The following is a 17886-nucleotide window of genomic DNA, read 5'->3' as shown; positions in this document are numbered from 1 at the left end:
CTCATAAAGCTGCAATGAGTCCGCAAACTGCTCACAATCACTGCTTGGAGACCATGCCCAGTGTCGATTTAGATATGCGACGCTTGTATCATGAAATCTGGGGTTTGATCTTTGAAATTGGCACTGCCAAAGCATTGGCTGGGCTAAAGCAACAGCAAGCTGGGCTCATATTGAAGTTCAAAAAAGATAAGATGGGAAGACCATACAAGAGAGGGAGAGAGTGGTGCACAAACCATCTACATGCTACTTCTACGCAGGAGTTAGAAGAGGAGACCCCTTTAAAGACCAAGCTTGGCTCAAAGAGTTCTAGCTAACACAAGTAATAGACTCTTACCCAGTGATCACTGCCATGCAATGCAGTTCACGGAATGCAGTGCAGCTGGGCAAGATCGCCAGAACATCCCTCTCTCAACCCACCTCCAAATTCTCGTCTTTCTCTCCTCCACAGCACCCATCACCACCACAGCTTCTTTCTTTTCCTTTGCCCTACCCCTCCCTCAAATGAAAATGACAAATTTTGGTGTTTGCATACAAAGGGGATTCTGGTCTTCCCGGCAGTTGTCAGGGTCAACCCGTGTTAATCCAATGTCAGGGAACAGTGCCATTTATTAATGAAACAGTATTTTGCATCCTCAGTGGTGCCCTGTTTTAAGCTCAAGTAACACCTGTCTTTAGAGGGACGCGGGTGGCGCTGTGGGTTAAACCACAGAGCCTAGGACTTGTCGATCAGAAGGTCAGTGGTTCGAATGCCCGCGACGGGGTGAGCTCCCGCTGCTCGGTCCCAGCTCCTTCCAACCTAGCAGTTCGAAAGCACCTCAAAGTGCAAGTAGATAAATAGGTACCACTCCGGCGGGAAGGTAAACGGTGTTTCCGTGCGCTGCTCTGGTTCACCAGAAGTGGCTTAGTCATGCTGGCCACATGACCCAGAAGCTCCCTCGGCCAATAAAGCGAGATGAGCGCTGCAACCCCAGAGTTGGCCACAACTGGACCTAATGGTCAGGGGTCCCTTTACCTTTAACACCTGTCTTTATAAAGATGCACATGAGCCACTATAAACCCACGAGACTATGGACCAAAACAATAAATTTAAAAAATCCATGCATACTCCTTCTCCATCACCAACCCCCCCCCCCAGTTATTTATCCACACATGTGAATAATTCCATTTGTAGCTCTATCATTACAGATGAATTCCTAAAGAAAGCAAGTTGCAATTTTTACAAGTATTTGCAGTGAAGCATTTATAAAAAGCAAATAAAATGGCATTTAAGGGCTGGAGCAATACACGGCCACTTGTAAGCACCTTCCCGTGTTAATAAGACCGTGCTCAGTAATTATACTTTCATATTACCAAGACATATAAATAAAATACTTGTCTCTACAAAAAGATACATTAGTATTAAGTGGCTTATGTGTAAAGTTGCCCCCCATTTACTTGTCGTGATTTACTGTAATTGTTACTTTAACCATTAATGACTAACACACACCATTTTACGGCTAAACACCATCTTTTAAATAATCCTGTAATGGTGGCTATAATATTCTAAAATACTTTTGACTAATCAAGGCCTTAAACTGCTTATAATGAGGGTTATTTTTGGTTTTGTCTGAGTACTTCTAAAGTAGACGAAGAAATTATTTCCATGTGTAACTGCAGCTGAAGGTAAAAGGAAGAAAAGAGGCAATTACAGAGGCGTTCTCTGTATCTTGCTGAAAGATTTCTTCAAAACGAAGTCTTAAATACATGACAAACCACACAGCAAAGACAGCATACCCATTTTCCCATTTTGCCAGTTGTGCATGGTCACACAGAAGGCTTATCTCTCTTAATTTTGTAACCCGAGTGTAATGAAATGGGTGATTTAGCCATCTCAGTCTAACTTCAGCAAATATTTGGGTAAAATCCTATCCAAACAATAATAAATCAGGTTAGGTGACATAGATCCTCATGATGCAGCTCCTCTGTTCAAAGCAGAGCCATTTAGAAAATAAAAATAAAAATACATAGGCACATATAAGGATTTCAAGTTGGCTCCAACCTAAGGAAGCTGGCCTTTTCACTGCACAGGACTTAGCTGCCATTATGAAGCCAACAAGGAGCTTGTCTACACAAGCGCACACACACACCTGTCAGCTTCTCTTTTATCTCTCTTCCAGGACAACAGATTTGCCTCAAATCTGCCACCCCAGCCAACCGCCCCATTTGTCCTCCCGTAAATACGACCCTGGTTATAGTTACTGCGTAGTCTAAACAGAAGAAAATATGATTATATATTTTACACAGTGGCATACCCAGTCCTCACCACCCCATTTTATCCTTACAATAACCCTGTGAGGTACCTTAGGCTGGGACACAGCAACTTGGCCCAAGGTTACCCGGTGAGATTCATGGCTGAGTGGGGATTCAAACCCTGGTCTCCCAGGTCATGGTCCAGAATTCTAACCACTACACCACGCTGGCGCTCTCAATTGAGTACCGGAATGCATTTAGTACACTTAGAATGCACTCCGATTTAGCACTGAATGCATTTTACGAACAAGCTCTTTGGCTCTTGTCTGCCCCAAAAGTTTAGTTGTGTGTCCCCCACCCACCCACATAAACACGCTAACCACTGCGAGTGGCAAACTGGCATTTTTATTCTTATTTTTGTCAGTTTGGATCGAATTTCTGCCTGAAGGCAGCCCTGTTTAGGGAAGTTTTAAATGTTTGATGTTTTATTATGTTTTTCATCTGTTGGGAGCCGCCCAGAGTGGCTGGGGAAACCCAGCCGGATGTGTGGGCTATAATTATTATTATTATTATTATTATTATTATTATTATTATTATTATCCATCCCAATTGCAGCTGTGTGACCCCAAAGCCCCAAGTAGTGCTGAGGACAACATAGGTTGTGAGCCAAGGTGGGGAGACTCTACATAATTGTGATGCCCATTGGCTATAAACAATATTGACTGATTAACTCTGCATAAAAGGGCATTGAAGACAGAAAAGCTAAAGGGACAGGGACTGCAGAAGGTCAATGAAATATAAAGCTGGTAATGTGCTGAGAAACAAAAAACTGAAAAACAAGGGAAAGAGGCAGAGGCCTGATGAAAGGGGAACAGAGGAAAGAAACCAGGAGCTTCTAAGCTCACCTTGTTTCCATCGCTAGACCAGTGATCAGGCTAAAAGATCCAAATGAATTTTAAAAATCCACAGTGCTTTAAAAAACAAACACACACACACAATTTACCTCTACAGAAGACTCTGTTTTCATTCCACTTGCAGGTCTGGAGGTATTTATGTTTTCCCATTTTTCTGGAGGCCGGATCTGGTAGTTGACTGTGTGATAAAGAATCTAAGACAAAACAAATAACCTATCTGTTAAATTGTTTATTATAATTTATAATTTATAAGTTATAAAGTGTGGTGAGCCACTTCCCTTCTGAAGATTGCTTATTTAAAGCCCAGCCAGCTCTGTCTTATGTGCAGAGGGTGGTGTACCCCAGGGTTTTGTGTGTGTGTGTGTGTGTGTGTGTGTGTGTGTGTGTGTGCATACACAAACACAGTATCAAGTTCCAAACAAAATTTTAAAAAGAGCCAGATTTCTGATCCCGGAGGATCCACAAACCTCATCTACCTGTTCATCTAAATCTAAAGAAAGATGTAGCATTGGCTGTCCCTAAATAGATGACAAGTCAGATATCAAACAACGCTTACAATGATGAATAAATAAATGAAAGAACCTGGCTGGGATATGTGAAGGCACACTGTTAAACGCATTTTATGTATTTCATGAGAATAGTGGCAAAGTATGACATCGTCATAGAACTAGTAATAATATACCATGAAGGATTATGATGGATGTGATTCTTGATAGCAAGAAACTTGGGGCCCCACCTGGAGGAAACATTTAAATCGGTATCATAACCACTTTATGCAGTCGTAGCTTCTTGCAAAGGATCCTGGGAATTGTAGTTTGTGAACCGTGGTGGGAGTTGTTAAAGGTAAAGGTAAAGGTACCCCTGACCATTAGGTCCAGTCGTGACCGACTCTGGGGTTGCGGCGCTCATCTTGTTTTACTGGCCGAGGGAGCTGGCATACAGCTTCCGGGTCATGTGGCCAGCATGACTAAGCAGTGCACGGAAACGCCGTTTACCTTCCCGCCGGAGCGGTCCCTATTTATCTACTTGCACTTTGATGTGCTTTCGAACTGCTAGGTTGGCAGGAGCAGGGACCGAGCAACAGGAGCTCACCCCGTCGCAGGGATTCAAACCGCCGACCTTCTGATCAGCAAGTCCTAGGCTCTGTGGTTTAACCCACAGCGCCACCCGCGCCCCTTGGTGGGAGTTGTTAGCAGGCCCCTATTCCCCTCACAGAATGGCAGCTCCCATTCCTCTGGGAGAAGAGTGATGGGCTGTTAAACTTCTCTGGCAATTGTCTAACCCTGCCAGGATGCCTCCAAGGGTCTAATGATACTTAAGCTGCTCCCCTGATGCTAATCCGTTGGGTCCCGATAAGGAGGCTTCGTGAAACAAATCCCCTTGTCCCAAAAGAAACGCCTGTGAGGGCATACCTTTCACTGACACCTGACACACAGAGAGCCTACTTACAAGGCTTGTTTAATAACAGCTACGGTATAAATTAAAATGAGCTTGAAACTCCTGTTTTACATTTTTCAATGGGCGCAGGCTCACTCTGACCAGCGTTGTAACTCAAGGACTTGGGACTCTAGGACTAACACCAATTTTGAGAAAGAACTGTGGAAGCCACATGTTGAAAATGGAACTTCATTCAAAACCAAAACCATATACCATATTTTCCCGTCTATAAGATGCCCCCATGTATAAGATGCCTCCTATTTTGGGGGACTCCGATTTAAGAAAATGGGGGGAGATGTATCTGTGTATAAGATGCCCCCAAATTTTTGACATTATTTTTTAGGGGGAAACCTAGCCTTATACATAGAATAATACAGTATATATAAAGAACAAGATTTCAACCCAGGTATTTGCTAAAAGCAGTATTTCAGTCCAGTAGCAACAAAGCATAGGAGATATGACTTCAGAACAGATGTATTTTTGTTTCGTTGTGCATTTTAAACAAGGCTTTTAGAGAATCTAGACAGACCTCAGTTTGCAGAGCACTGCTCGCTGCCAGAAGCGGTTCAATGGCACTTGGGGGACAATGTGTCAAAGCATAGGCTATGAGCTCCTGTCGGACGGCCATGTCTTGGTAACCTTCGGCTTGTCCTAACTGGCTGCAAACCTCCCAACTGTTAGAGTACCCTGATACGGATGAAACAAAACAAAACAATTACAAAACTGAAATTAAGATCAAAGATTGAGAAAACTCAAATTAAGGACTGAGATTACAATCAATCAATCAATCAATCAATCAGAAATTGAAATTACACCAGCATTTCAAATTTGAAGAGTACCACAATTCAGTTTTCAGTGGAATGGTTATGAAAGCCTGACCTCATTCCATATCAGATACATTGATTCTGTACCCTGCATATGAATTTTAACAGCTCAGAAACATGATCATGTCTGTATATTAGCTATCAGAGACACCATCCTGCCTTCAATTTATTCTTTCTGTATAGAACCCAACTACATTTCATTACTACACAACTTCCATCACCCTGCAGCAGACATCACCATGAAATGCTTCAAAAAATAGAACAAAAAGAGGAACCTCATGTATCCAACTTTGAGGCTGATGCATTCAAAAAACAGTAATTTGCCAGCTTGCATAAGGATAAAGAGTTTTATTCATCCAATTTATATTCTACAGTAAATGCGCTGAAATAGACTGTTTAAATTAATCGTTTCTCAAGTCCCTTGGATTCAGTGGCTCTACTCTGATAATGACTTCATCAGGTTCCTCTCAAAATATTTGCCATTTTATACAATGTCAGAAAATCCACAAGATAATTTTTGGGGGGGAGGTTGGGGAGGGGGGTAGAAGAGGAAATTCATTCCCACCTGAAGCCATAAGCTCCTGGCAATGCATATTTGCTGCTTTGTAATCCTGAAATTGAAGAGCTTGTTCAACTAACAGAATCAAAACTTGTCCTTTTCTCTCCATCTGGTCATCACCTACAAAAGTTAGCAGAATTATTAGAAAATCAACATCGGATTAGTAATAATAAATAAGTAACGAAGAATGTGATGGGCGGCCCACACAATTATGTGTGAACACAATGCAAAGGATGGCGATAGCAGGAAGAGGAAGAGGGGCCACCAAGCAAATCGACCAAAATAGTTCATTTTAAAGCTCCAAACCAGAGCCTATTCAGACCTTGAATCTCCCACTACAGTGGTACCTCGGGATGCGAACGGGATCTGCTCTGGAGCCCCGTTTGCATCCTGAAGCGAACACAACCCGCGTCCCGCCGTTTCCACGCATGCATGTGACGTCATTTTGACCGTTACTTCTGGGTCGCCACGGAGTGCAACCCGAAAATACTTAACTTGAAGCACATTTATTTTTGTGTCTTCACAAAACCAAAGAGGTAGTTCCGAGCCTTAGGCCACACTCCAAGACTGTTATATACAAGTATAGTACATTCTAGAGCAGAGTTTCCCAAACTTGGGTCTCCAGCTGCTTTTGGACTATAACTCCCTTTATCCCTAGCTAGCAGGGCCAGTGGTCAGGGATTATGGAAACTGTAGTCCCAAAACAGCTGGAGACCCAAGTTCAGGAAACTGTTCTAGAAGGTGAGGAACCTGTGGCCTTCCATGTGTTGTTGACTTGAATGCCTGACCATTGGCCATGTTGGCTGGAGCTGGCAGTCCTAGGCTGCACACACAGTAGACATTTAAAGCACATTCATCCTACAAATAATCCCGGGAACTGTAGTTTGCCCCTCACAATGCTGCAATTCACAGCATCCTGAACAAATCACAGCTCCCAGGATTCTTTGGGGTAGTGGGATGTGTTTTAAATGTGTGGTGTACAACATCTGGTGCACCGCAGGTTCCCCATTCTAAAATAAGGGATAACTTCAAAATTAGGACTATCTAGCAATTGTGATCTTTAAAACCATTGCAGCTGAGGTGAAATGCATGTGGCTTCCATGGGGTCCTACACTTTTCCTAATAGATTTAAAACCCAACTGGGAGACGAGCCCCTCAACTGCCATGAGGGAATGGAAGGAGCTATAGCCCAATGTGAGTGCTTAATGTAAGTTTCTTAAATTGTTCCTCAGGTATCCGCTAAGGCAATAAATAAAGAATGATTTGTTTCTGTTTGAAAGGAACGTGGACGTACTTAGATGTGGGGGAGAAATTACTTTTCCTTAATGGAGCATGAGTGGTTTGCCGAAGCGAAGTTAGCAGCAACGACAACTGTAGCCTCTTTCTTGCTCCACGTATTTTTACAAGAGTTATCAAAAATGCAGGAATTATCCTGTGACAGTCTCCTTTTCCCTGACAGTTTCCTCTCGTTTCTGCTCCTTGCTGGTACAGTGGTACCTCAGGTTACAGATGCTTCAGGTTATAGACTCTGCTAACCCAGGAATAGTACCTCAGGTTAAGAACTTTGCTTCAGGGTGAGAACAGAAATCATGCGGCAGCAGCGGGAGGCCCCATTAGCTAAAGTGGTACCTCAGGTTAAGAATGGACCTCCGGAATGAATTAAGTTCTTAACCCAAGGTACCACTGTATACTAAAAGCATCACGACTGGAGCTCCTGAAACATGCAGTTTGAATTGTTCAATTTAATTTAATGAGGTCTTCCTGCAGGCTACAGAATGGCGTCGCTTGAAGCCATACCCCACTGAAGATTTTTCAAGTACCTCCCTTTCATTCTTCCAATCAAACCAGCCCTGTGACAGCCTCATGGAATCCTGCATTGGAAAGTGTGCGTATGTACATATCGTTAAGGACTATAAAAGCGAAATTGTTTCCTAATGACAGTTTTATGCTTGAACGCCTGACAGGTACAATTTAAAAAGTCAAATTGCCACTTTAAAAGGACGCAATGAGGCCTTAACAATCTTCTCCCTCCTGAATCGCCTTTGCTGTTTAAACACTGATCAAGTGCTATGTCTTAAGACATGGAGTACCCAGAACCGGGCAGGTGGTCCTGTCTGCTGTTCTGAAGAAGAATGCATGCCTCTGCGGGAAGAGTTTAAATAATTTGCAAAGGACACACAAAGACTCTGCTCATCCTCCCTGGTTTCTCAAATGATAACATAGGAAAAACACTAAAACAGAAACAGGAGTCTATTTTTTTCCCAAGATTTTTTTTATTCATTTTATAACACAAATAAAAAACACAGACAGAAAAGACAAACAATACGAACAAATTCTTGTCATACCCTTATTTTCCTAAACATTGTTAAGTTGGCTTCCCCAAGTCCCACCTATCTGATTCTCATTTTATTTCATCTTTAGCAGTTTACATATATCATAATTTGTAACCATCATTTTTTAAATCATACTTAAAATAACTTCACATTTTATCACTTACAAATAATACTATTTTGAAAGACCCTATCTTCTACTTCTAACCCTACAGCCCATATCCACTTCCCAAGCTATTCTAGGGTTTAAATATTAGCATATTTTTTCAAATATTCCTTAAACTTCTTCCAGTCTTCCACCATTTCTTCTCTCTGGTCTCGGAGTCTCCCGGTCAGTTCGGCAAGTTCCATATAGTCCTTCATCTTCATCTTCAGAAACCGGAGTCTAAGGGAAGAATTCCCCTCTGGACCATATTTCAATGGTGGGTGAGGCAAAAGTGGATGGAACAATGCATGCAAATTTTACCTTTTCATGGTAGGGTTGTTTGCACGTGCGCACACACGCACACACACAATCTTCCATCCGGGAAAGAAAGAGACATTATCAGAGTGTGAGGACACATGACAGGATGGTCAATGAAGAGGTGTGGCTGCAGACCCTTCCAAGGGCCAGATCGGTAACTTTGGAGGGCCACATCCCCCTCCCCTGGGCCTGTCCATCTCTCCTTTATTAGAACATTTGAACACTTTATTAGAACACTTGGACACTGCAAGACTATGCACTGGGCATCCAGAAAGACATTTCAAGCATCGTTTCCCCTCAAACAACAACAACATCATTCCACGTGAAGGGAAATCTGGCACGGCCAACGAATATTAAGAACATCTCCCTTCAAACAAACCATGTGGGTTTTAGTCATTTGCATGAGTAAAACAACAGTGAGTATTTCCTTTGTTGTTTACGTGATGCGCCCATATGTTATAGAAATCATCAGCTAAATCATCTTAGAATATGCATTCCTCCTTGTGTGTGAAAGCGGAGGGATGCTTCTTAAAATGGCGGTTGCCATCTGCAAGTTTTTAGTATGTAGTTCTATGCAAAGCAATACACTTTGAAAAATTGGATGCCCTGTGAATTTACTGCCTTGAAACAGACACACGCACACACACACACACACACACACACACACTTTTGATCAGCTAATCAATCAATCTAACTGATTAAATGATGAAGTCTACTTGGAGTGGTTATGGGATAGGGAACTCTTGTATGGCAGGATTTGCCTGCTGAGGAGAGGCTAAGTCACACTGCAGATGATACCAGAGGGAAGGACTTCATCTCATGCTGAGCCCAGAGCTTGGAACAGTCATAAACTACGAATGCAAAAAAGAAAAAGAAAAACCCATACCACTCCATAAAGGAGGCTCCAATTGGTAAAATTACAACTGTGACCTGTTAAAGAACAACTACCACCATGGATGATAAGAAAAGGTTGTTCTACCACACCCGGCACGTGTGGGTTCACGAGTAATATATAATCCTAATTACTGTCTGAATAGACCACCCCACCCCCCAAACAGCTGAGAATGGAAATTTATAACAGTCTTGTTTCCCACTGGTTCAAGTGAAGGACATTCTTAACTGATGATATCTGGGAAGAGTGGGAAACATCCCTAGGGCAGGATTTCTGCTAAGCTACTACTACCTGCAGAGTTCATATACCAAATGCCGAATCTGCAAGCCAGTGCAATAGGGCCTTAGGTCCAAACAAATTTCTATGTAGCAGCATGATTGATTTGCTCGGCTGAGGGACAGCTCTTGTAGGCAGTAAAAGCTCGCTGCCCTGCATTACGCATGGGCTGCAATGCCCCTCGTTGGGAAAAACCTTTGCACATCTGAAATTGCTTCAGGTGGAAACACTCGCTCTGAGCTAGGCCATTCTAAAGGAATTCGAGATTGACCTGTCTAGAATATTTCATTGCAGAAATGTAGAGCTGATGCCTTTGGTGATTTTTAAAATATGAGTCTACCTGCTGCTCAACACCAGAACCACTGAAGAACAGTGGGAGGTTCCTGCAGTCGTATTCCCCATACTAACTACCGAAATTGTTGCCAAAAAAATATCACTTTCCACACAACGGAAGTGCTCAGAAGAGGGGTGAAACCTGGGTATACAATCCTTGTACCAAAACCAAAACCCAATCATCATCTATAAAGACTTTGCAGGGAACAGATATCTGCCGATAATAAAGGTTGCATCTTTACTTATTGCTCAGAATGTAACAATTTCTCTTCAGATTCGGGGGCAGAAAACCTCTTTTAATCACCAGTGCCAGAGCTGGCATTAGCTTGCTAAACTAATTTCATTCCCATGAATGTCACTGTCATTTTGAAGCAAAAATTAATTAGAAAAGATTTCTGAAATTAATGACTCAAATAGCAATTCTTGCAGCTTGTGGCAGCCCTGAATAACATTTGTGCCAGGTCTTTTTAACGTTATGAGGCAATAAACAAACAGTAATTAAGAATCGCTGCTCAAGATTGCTTTGTCAAAAGATAAGTGGTCCTAGATTCCCTGCACCTTTGAAATTGCCCTCCAAATGCATATATGTTACAGAATTTAGCCGTTAAAAGTAGATGTTTGAGGAAAATATAGGCCCCGGGAGCAGAAGGCCTCTTTTCATTCCTTGCGGAGACTGGCATCCAGCAGAAAGTCTCAATGGAGTATGGGCAAGGGGACTTTTGCATGCTCCTTATACTGTTCCAGAGGGTCCTCCAAACCACTGGAGCAGATTTTCAAGGAGCAAAGAAACTGGTGCTTAATGCTGTCCCTGTTCTGTGACATAGGAATGCCTTTAGCCGATCTCTGCCTATGGGATGCTCCCGCCAGATAACCTTTAACAAAGATCTAAGCCAGTGTTTCGAAAACTAGGTTCTCCAGCTGTTTTGGGACTCCAAATCCCCATATCCCTGACCACTGGGTCCTCCTATCTAGGGATGACGGGAGCTGTAATCCGAAAACAGCTGGAGATAGAGTGGCATGGAAGCTTTCTGCCTTTTGCAACACTCAAAAATAAAGATGATGAACAATATTGCTCAACCAGCTCCAAGAAAAGATCTTGAGGGTGGTTTTAGAAGGCCTCAATTGACGGACAGAGATGGGAAGGTAGTCACAAAGATCTCAGATATGATGTCTGAAATTCCTGGAGGGCAAGGAATGCTAAAGGGGTTCTTGCCAGAAGATCAACAGGATCCCTGATGTTTATGCTTAATGTTATGGGAGATAGCAATGGCGCAAGGGACTGGCAGGATATTGGTGTGTGTGAACTAGGGGAAGGGGGACTGATCTGGGAGAGGGGGGGTGGTCTGTGGGGACCTGTACCCACCAGGAGGCAAACATCAGGGGCAGGGGAAACTTCAGAGATGGAGGAAGAGGAGGAAGAGGCGGGGCAGGTAAATGCACCACTGTCTCCCGGAACCAGGAGAGAACTGAAATAGAAAAAGCAGAGGCAGCTTGCATGCAGGCATAGTCTCCGGCTACGTGAGTACAGCCTGTTTGGAGAAGGTACATATATTGGTGGAGGAGTGAGGGTCCTCAGTTTCGGCAACTGCTCTATAGACGGCGGACCTGGAAATACCTGCCTAGATGCTAGACTGGTGTGCGTAGGTCTCCAGAGCTGTAGAAGCAACTGCGTTCTTTGACAACAAAAGTGTTAATTCTGCTGTGTGCTTTCCTTTGGGCTGGAAAGCACCCTTGGCAGATGGGCAGGGGAAGTCAAGGCATCCTGCCATCTGATTTAGTGCCCCAGCCAGATTTCCAATGGAGCAAATTTCATCAGGACTACAGAAGAAGAAACTCCTTCCTTCCCACTTTCTAAAATTCCAATAATTATCTTCTTTAAAAAATAATCATAAAATGTTAAGTGAAGAGACACACTTAACATTATGCTCTGTTTGGATATCAAGTAATGCTTGGAATCGGGGATAACTTGCCCCCACCTATCAAATGTGGGATTCTTCCCCACCTATGTTCAGTGTTACAGGTGAGATAGCAGACCTATAAACACACACTTGTATATACTGTATGGTATGTGGGTCTCGCTGTCTCTGCTGAATTTCAGTATTCTGGATCTGCCAGTAGTTATCATGGTCCCTATGTGTTAGTTGTTCCACTTTATATAGATGTTTCAGAGGGTATATTGCCTGTGCCACTCTAAAAACTGTATTTTATACTGTATTTTTTGGCATTTTACTTTTATTTGTGATATTTTTTAGGATGTTGCAAACCATATAGAGGTACAGTCGTACCCTGGATCCCGAACGCCTTCCTACTCAGACATTTTGGTTCCCGGACTCTGCAAAACCAGAAGTGACTGGTTTTCAAACCAGTCCGGTTTGCAAACATTCTGGTTTGCAAACATTTTTTGGAACCCAAATGTCCGACGGGGCTTCCACGACTTCCGATTGGCTGCAGGAGTTTAGGTTTACTTTAACCAGAGTTTGCTTCAGAAAACCCAAAGCAGTGTCCCAACTCCTTGAACATCCAACTTACTAGCAACAATCACACACAATGCCAGAAATGAGGTAAGGTCAGGAAACATTGGTTTTAAGTATGCCCAAGCCATTCTGTAATAGCTCCCTTTTGCTACTCTTATTCTTATAGCACAGAACACTACAGGTTATATGGAACGCTCTTGGTTATATGGAACAGCACCTTCCGCCCTCATATAATAAAGAACAAATAAGTGTAATCTTGATTTTTACATTTTAATTTATGGCCATGGTTTATAGGTGCCATTAAGTTTTATTGGAGGCAACATTCACATAATATAGTAAAAGCTTTGTCAGCGTTTCCATTAGAGGCCATGCACTGCAAGAGTTTATTAACCAATTTAGGGAGTTGCACTCTTGAAAGCTGAATATGGATGCTTTATATCCAGCATAAGAGTATTAGAGGAAGAACAGTGCTAGTTGTATTGGTATGAAAAAGGACGGGGGAAACCTTCCAGAATCAGCTTTAGTTTTTTAGGCTATTTCTGGGGGATTTTAAAATTACCGTATTTTTCCATGTATAAGACTATATTTTTTCCTAATTTTTTGAAGTTTAAAATAAGGTGTCGTCTTATACACGGATAGTGCATTTTCTTAATTTTGGGTTAAAAAAAAATAGGGGTCGTCATACATGGAGGCGTCTTATACACAGAAAAATACGGTAATCTGCTTCTTTTAAAATTAAGCTAAACCACTGTAAATCTCAAACGTTCTGTGCTGTTAGAAACAAAGTTCACACACACACACACACACACACACACATATATATATATATATATATATATATATATAATATGCATGCGCTTATCGTTAGGAGTGCTTCGGATGCAACAACATTTGAGGCAAATACTGCTTTACTGGACGAAGTTCTTTGAAAATAAAATTCTTCAAGTTTGTCTGACAACCAGTTTCCGACAGCAATTGTCTGAAATCGCACTGTGACAATCGCTGCTGCCACTCTTGCGATTTGTTAACACATTCTGCAGCAATTTGGCATTTTTCTTTAAGCCAAAGTACAGGAGTCAAAAAGATGAGGTTCACATTTCAGCTGTAAGCCTTTACAAGCTGTTATTCTAAAGACCCAAGACCATCGTTCATGCTTGGCTACCACAATCTGGCTGTACTGGCAATCCTGTCTTCCCTAAATCTTCTGCTGATTTTCCTGCCTGGGGAAAGGAGGAAGTGGTTAAAGTGAATTTGCTAGGCTCCCCTTTGGGGGAGAGCACAATCGGAAAAGCTGGTTTTGATCTATAAAACCCGTACAGTGCAATTTTATATATGTCCAGTGAGAAGTAAGTCCCATCAAGCTTAATAGGACTTTTCCATAGGTGTGTGTATAGGACTGCAGCCTTAAAGATTTGAGGCAGCCATTGTACCTAGCTATCAAGTGCCCCATCCGAGAATATGTAGGTCACCAAGAAAGGCATTCCTCACAATGAATAAGGAGAACCAAGGTTCAAACACCTGGAGAAGGCAGGTCTGTTTGCAGTTATACCTGCCGTGGTGGTCACATCCATTTTCCCTTTCTACAACGTGCTCTAAGTGGGATTGCTCATGGAAAGAACTCAGAAGCTTTAGCTGGTGCAAAATGCTGGGGCAGCTTTCTGAAGCATATTGCTCCAGCAGGCTGCAGAGCTTCCAGACAGGAGCAATTTGCATGTATTTGCATGTATTAACCCATGAATGCATGCTGGTTTGCATGAGTTAACCCATGAATGGCTTGGTACCTGCCATTCTGACTTTGTAGGTGTAATGTCACTCTTCCAATTCATTGCGACCAGAATCCTGGCTGCAGATGTTGCGTACATAAAGAGTAAGGTGAAAAGAGCAGGTAAAAATGGCAGAATACATCCAATGGCCAATAACGACGGGGAGAGTCAGAGGGTACTCAATGCAAAGGGTGAATAAAGAATGGATAGTATTTAAAGAATATTAGAAAAACTACTATGATAGCAAAAATCTCCTGGCAGACCTTGAATGATTCTTGTAATGTATAGATAATAAACTAAAGAATTTTTCTCTGAAGGAAATTAAGGAAACAAAGTACAATAACATGATACTGTGTGAGAAATAACAAATGAGATTCAGTTTTTTTAGAACAATCGCAAGTTTATTTTATATTTCTTATCTTTATTCTTTCTTTTCTTTATTCTTTCTTTTCTTTTTTTCTGCTCCTCTATTTTTTGTTGTATTTTTCTTTTTTCCATGTAGTGTATGTGCATAAATTGTAACACGGTAAACTGTTGTGTAAAGATGTGTTGAACATTTAATAAAGATTTTAAAAATAATAATAAATGAATGGCTTGGTACCAGGACCAACTATTCCCCCCTTAGAGTCTGGTTTCACCATTAATCATTGGAGGCTTTGAACATCGTCTCTTTGCCTTCAGAGGAACCAAGACCTCTGAAGGTGTCAACTCCCTCATCTGGAAAGCCTGGTCTAGTTCACCTAGTTGGCTCCCTCTCTGGAAGTGTGTGAAATTCCCCTTGCTCTAGGCGCATTTTGGGACAGGGAATTTCCTTAGCGCAAGCAGTTTCTGAGCTCACCTAAGACTTCAGATTAAAACTGCAGAGTGGAAGGAAAGGAGGACCTTTTTCTGCCTCCCCAATTCCAGCTACTCTCCGAACACTGGAGAAGAGACCCTCTTAAGAATATTAGGGGGCAGGCGGGCAGCGGAAAGACTAGACCAGGCATAGGCAAACTCCAGCCATCCAGATGTTTGGGACTACAATTCCCATCATCTCTGACCCTGGTCCTGTTAGCTAGGGGGTGATGGGAATTGTAGTCCCAAACATCTGGAGGGCGGGAGTTTGCCTATGCCTGGACTAGACCATGTGAAAAACCAACGTAAGATTTAGCTGCAGTTCATTCGCTTTTGGCTTTGTATTCTTGTTGTAAAAAAGGCAAGTCTAGACATTCTGTTGTTGCGCCCGCAACCTAGGTTTAAGGTGCCATTTAGCTCCTGGCTTTCATATCTCTGTTTCTAATGCTGCTCTTTGAGGAACTAGTTGTTTCAATCGTTCTCCTGCTGCTGAGGTTTGTTTTGCTGTTTCTCTCATTTCTTTTAGCTATCTGTAATTAATTACATTTCACTATCCCAATTTTATTGTGCATTGGGGGCGGGGGTTGTGGTAAGCTGCCTTGCTGTTAAACTGCAGGGGATACTATTTCCAAAAAAGAGAGAGAAAGAAATCATAAATGTGTTTTGTAAATACTGTTAAGACTATTCTATCTCTCTCTCTCTTTCTGAAAGACTGGGGAATGGTGGTAGTAGAGACACACACAGCAAGCGGTGGCCCTTGGCCAAGTAGCCGTCTTGTGTTCTCTCTCTCTCTCTCTGACACACACAACATTGCAAGCCCAGAGGGGAGAGAGAAAAAGTGTAAGGAGTGGTTGCTGTAGATTTGTGACTAACTAGCTGGGCAGGGCTGCATGTTCCTTCCTCAAAGTAGACCTCCAGCAGCAATAAAAGAGGGTTCAAGATGTTTTCCTCTTTGATGATTTAAGAGGATATATTTATGCTGCTTTTATATAAAAACACTATTATTACTTCAGGAGGAAGGCAGTCTATAATTAAAATAAATGTTCTAACAAGCCACCAAGAACAGAATGCAAGGAACACCTAGGTTTTCCTGAGTATTTGCAAGCTGCTGTAGACTTTAATGTGAAGGGCAAGAACATATCCAGCATAGCATAATTTAAAGAGCAGAAGCCTAATTAAAGTCTTTGATAGTTATCTAAAGTTTGCAGTGTGCTTCAAACTAACGATCTATTACACTCTCAAGTATCCTGTGTGGGAGGTAGGAAGGTATACAAAATAGCTGGATAAGAAATTACAGAGAGTTATAGCTGCCCCTCAGGGAGATGCAGTCTTCTAAATGAATTTGTGTAACAAAGAAATACAGGGATTCAAAGAATCTGAGAACTGAGGCCCATGGTGGTGCATTTTTTACTCATGTCAAAAGTGAACAGATTCAGACGCTGCTGTGATAAACATTAATGACAAAAAATGGGATTATTCCTACTTATATTATGAAACCAGCAGGACTGATGAACAATGACTCCATGAGGATATGTTTAAAGGCAAAAACACTGCCTACTATAACCAAAATAAAGTCACTAAGTGATTTGTTTTCTTTTTTTTAGATACAGAATTCAACCAGAATTATTATTACTTAACTCATTCAAGTGAACCCATGGCTTAAGCTTACTCCAAATGATATTTTTTAAAAAACTAAACCACCACCCCCGGCATCCTTAAATCCACCTCACAGATACCTGAGGTAAAAGTCACATTTTCACTGAGGTTTTTGAAAAGGAAATAAACAGTAAGCGTGTCTCCTAAGCACTAGGGTCAGGGCAATATCTGGTTTTCAACACTGTGATATATCACCAGCTAAACATCGTGCTATATTCACGATGTCTGAAATATGGATGGAGCTATGTAGAGGCACTGGTGGGCTTCACATTTTTTCCTGCATCGTGATTTTTGCACGCACGCACAGACAAGACATCATGATTCACGATATATCGCCAGGCTCAAAATTATGAAACTGATATCGCAATATCGACTTCAAACGATGCATACCACCCAGCCACACTGACCACTGAGACTTACTCCCAATCAACACCCTGTGTTGATTTTACTCACATGAGCAAGGCAGCACAGGGGCAGACAGACAACCACTGGATTTAGAGACCTGATTTCCCAGGGCTGCAAAAGCAGAGGATGCTCCCCGCTTCAGCAAACTGTCCTTTGAATCATGGAGGGTTGTAAAGATTGGCAAAGGAGATGTGCTGAAGTGTGGTGGCAATCACACGGGCCAGCTTTCCCCAACCTGGTGCGCTCCAGATGTTTTGGACTACAACTCCCATAAGCCGCAGCTAGCATGGCCAATGATGAGAAATAGCTGAAGCTGCAGTTCAGAACAGCTGGAGGTTAGGGAAGACTGCCAAAGGCTAACGGTCTGATTTGAACACTACCACCACCAACAACAACCGCATGGATTCTCTGTGTTACCTGTTTTAAGCAGCTGGAGTCATGCTGCCCACATGACCTGGAAAACTGTCTGTGGACAGTTTCCCTCGGCCTGAAAGTGA

At 42.3% G+C, this 17886-nt stretch overlaps 1 protein-coding gene across 1 annotated transcript in view; it reads right to left on the bottom strand.

Annotated features, from left to right (window-relative positions):
• The window catches only part of NBAS (NBAS subunit of NRZ tethering complex), a 199559-nt gene that overhangs the window by 82063 nt on the left and 99610 nt on the right, over positions 1-17886 (bottom strand). The window contains exons 33-35 of the mRNA XM_082218421.1: positions 5970-6083; positions 5110-5267; positions 3233-3337 (exon numbers count right to left, since the gene is read on the bottom strand). Of these exons, the coding sequence (XP_082074547.1) occupies positions 3233-3337; positions 5110-5267; positions 5970-6083 (377 nt within the window). The remainder of the gene's footprint in view (positions 1-3232; positions 3338-5109; positions 5268-5969; positions 6084-17886) is intronic.

Source organism: Podarcis vaucheri, assembly GCF_965113315.1.
Source record: "Podarcis vaucheri genome assembly, chromosome: 3".
In the NCBI taxonomy this organism is placed as follows: domain Eukaryota; kingdom Metazoa; phylum Chordata; class Lepidosauria; order Squamata; family Lacertidae; genus Podarcis; species Podarcis vaucheri.
The sequence above is the reverse complement of the archived record's forward strand: the minus strand, read 5'-3'. Positions and strand labels throughout refer to the sequence as shown.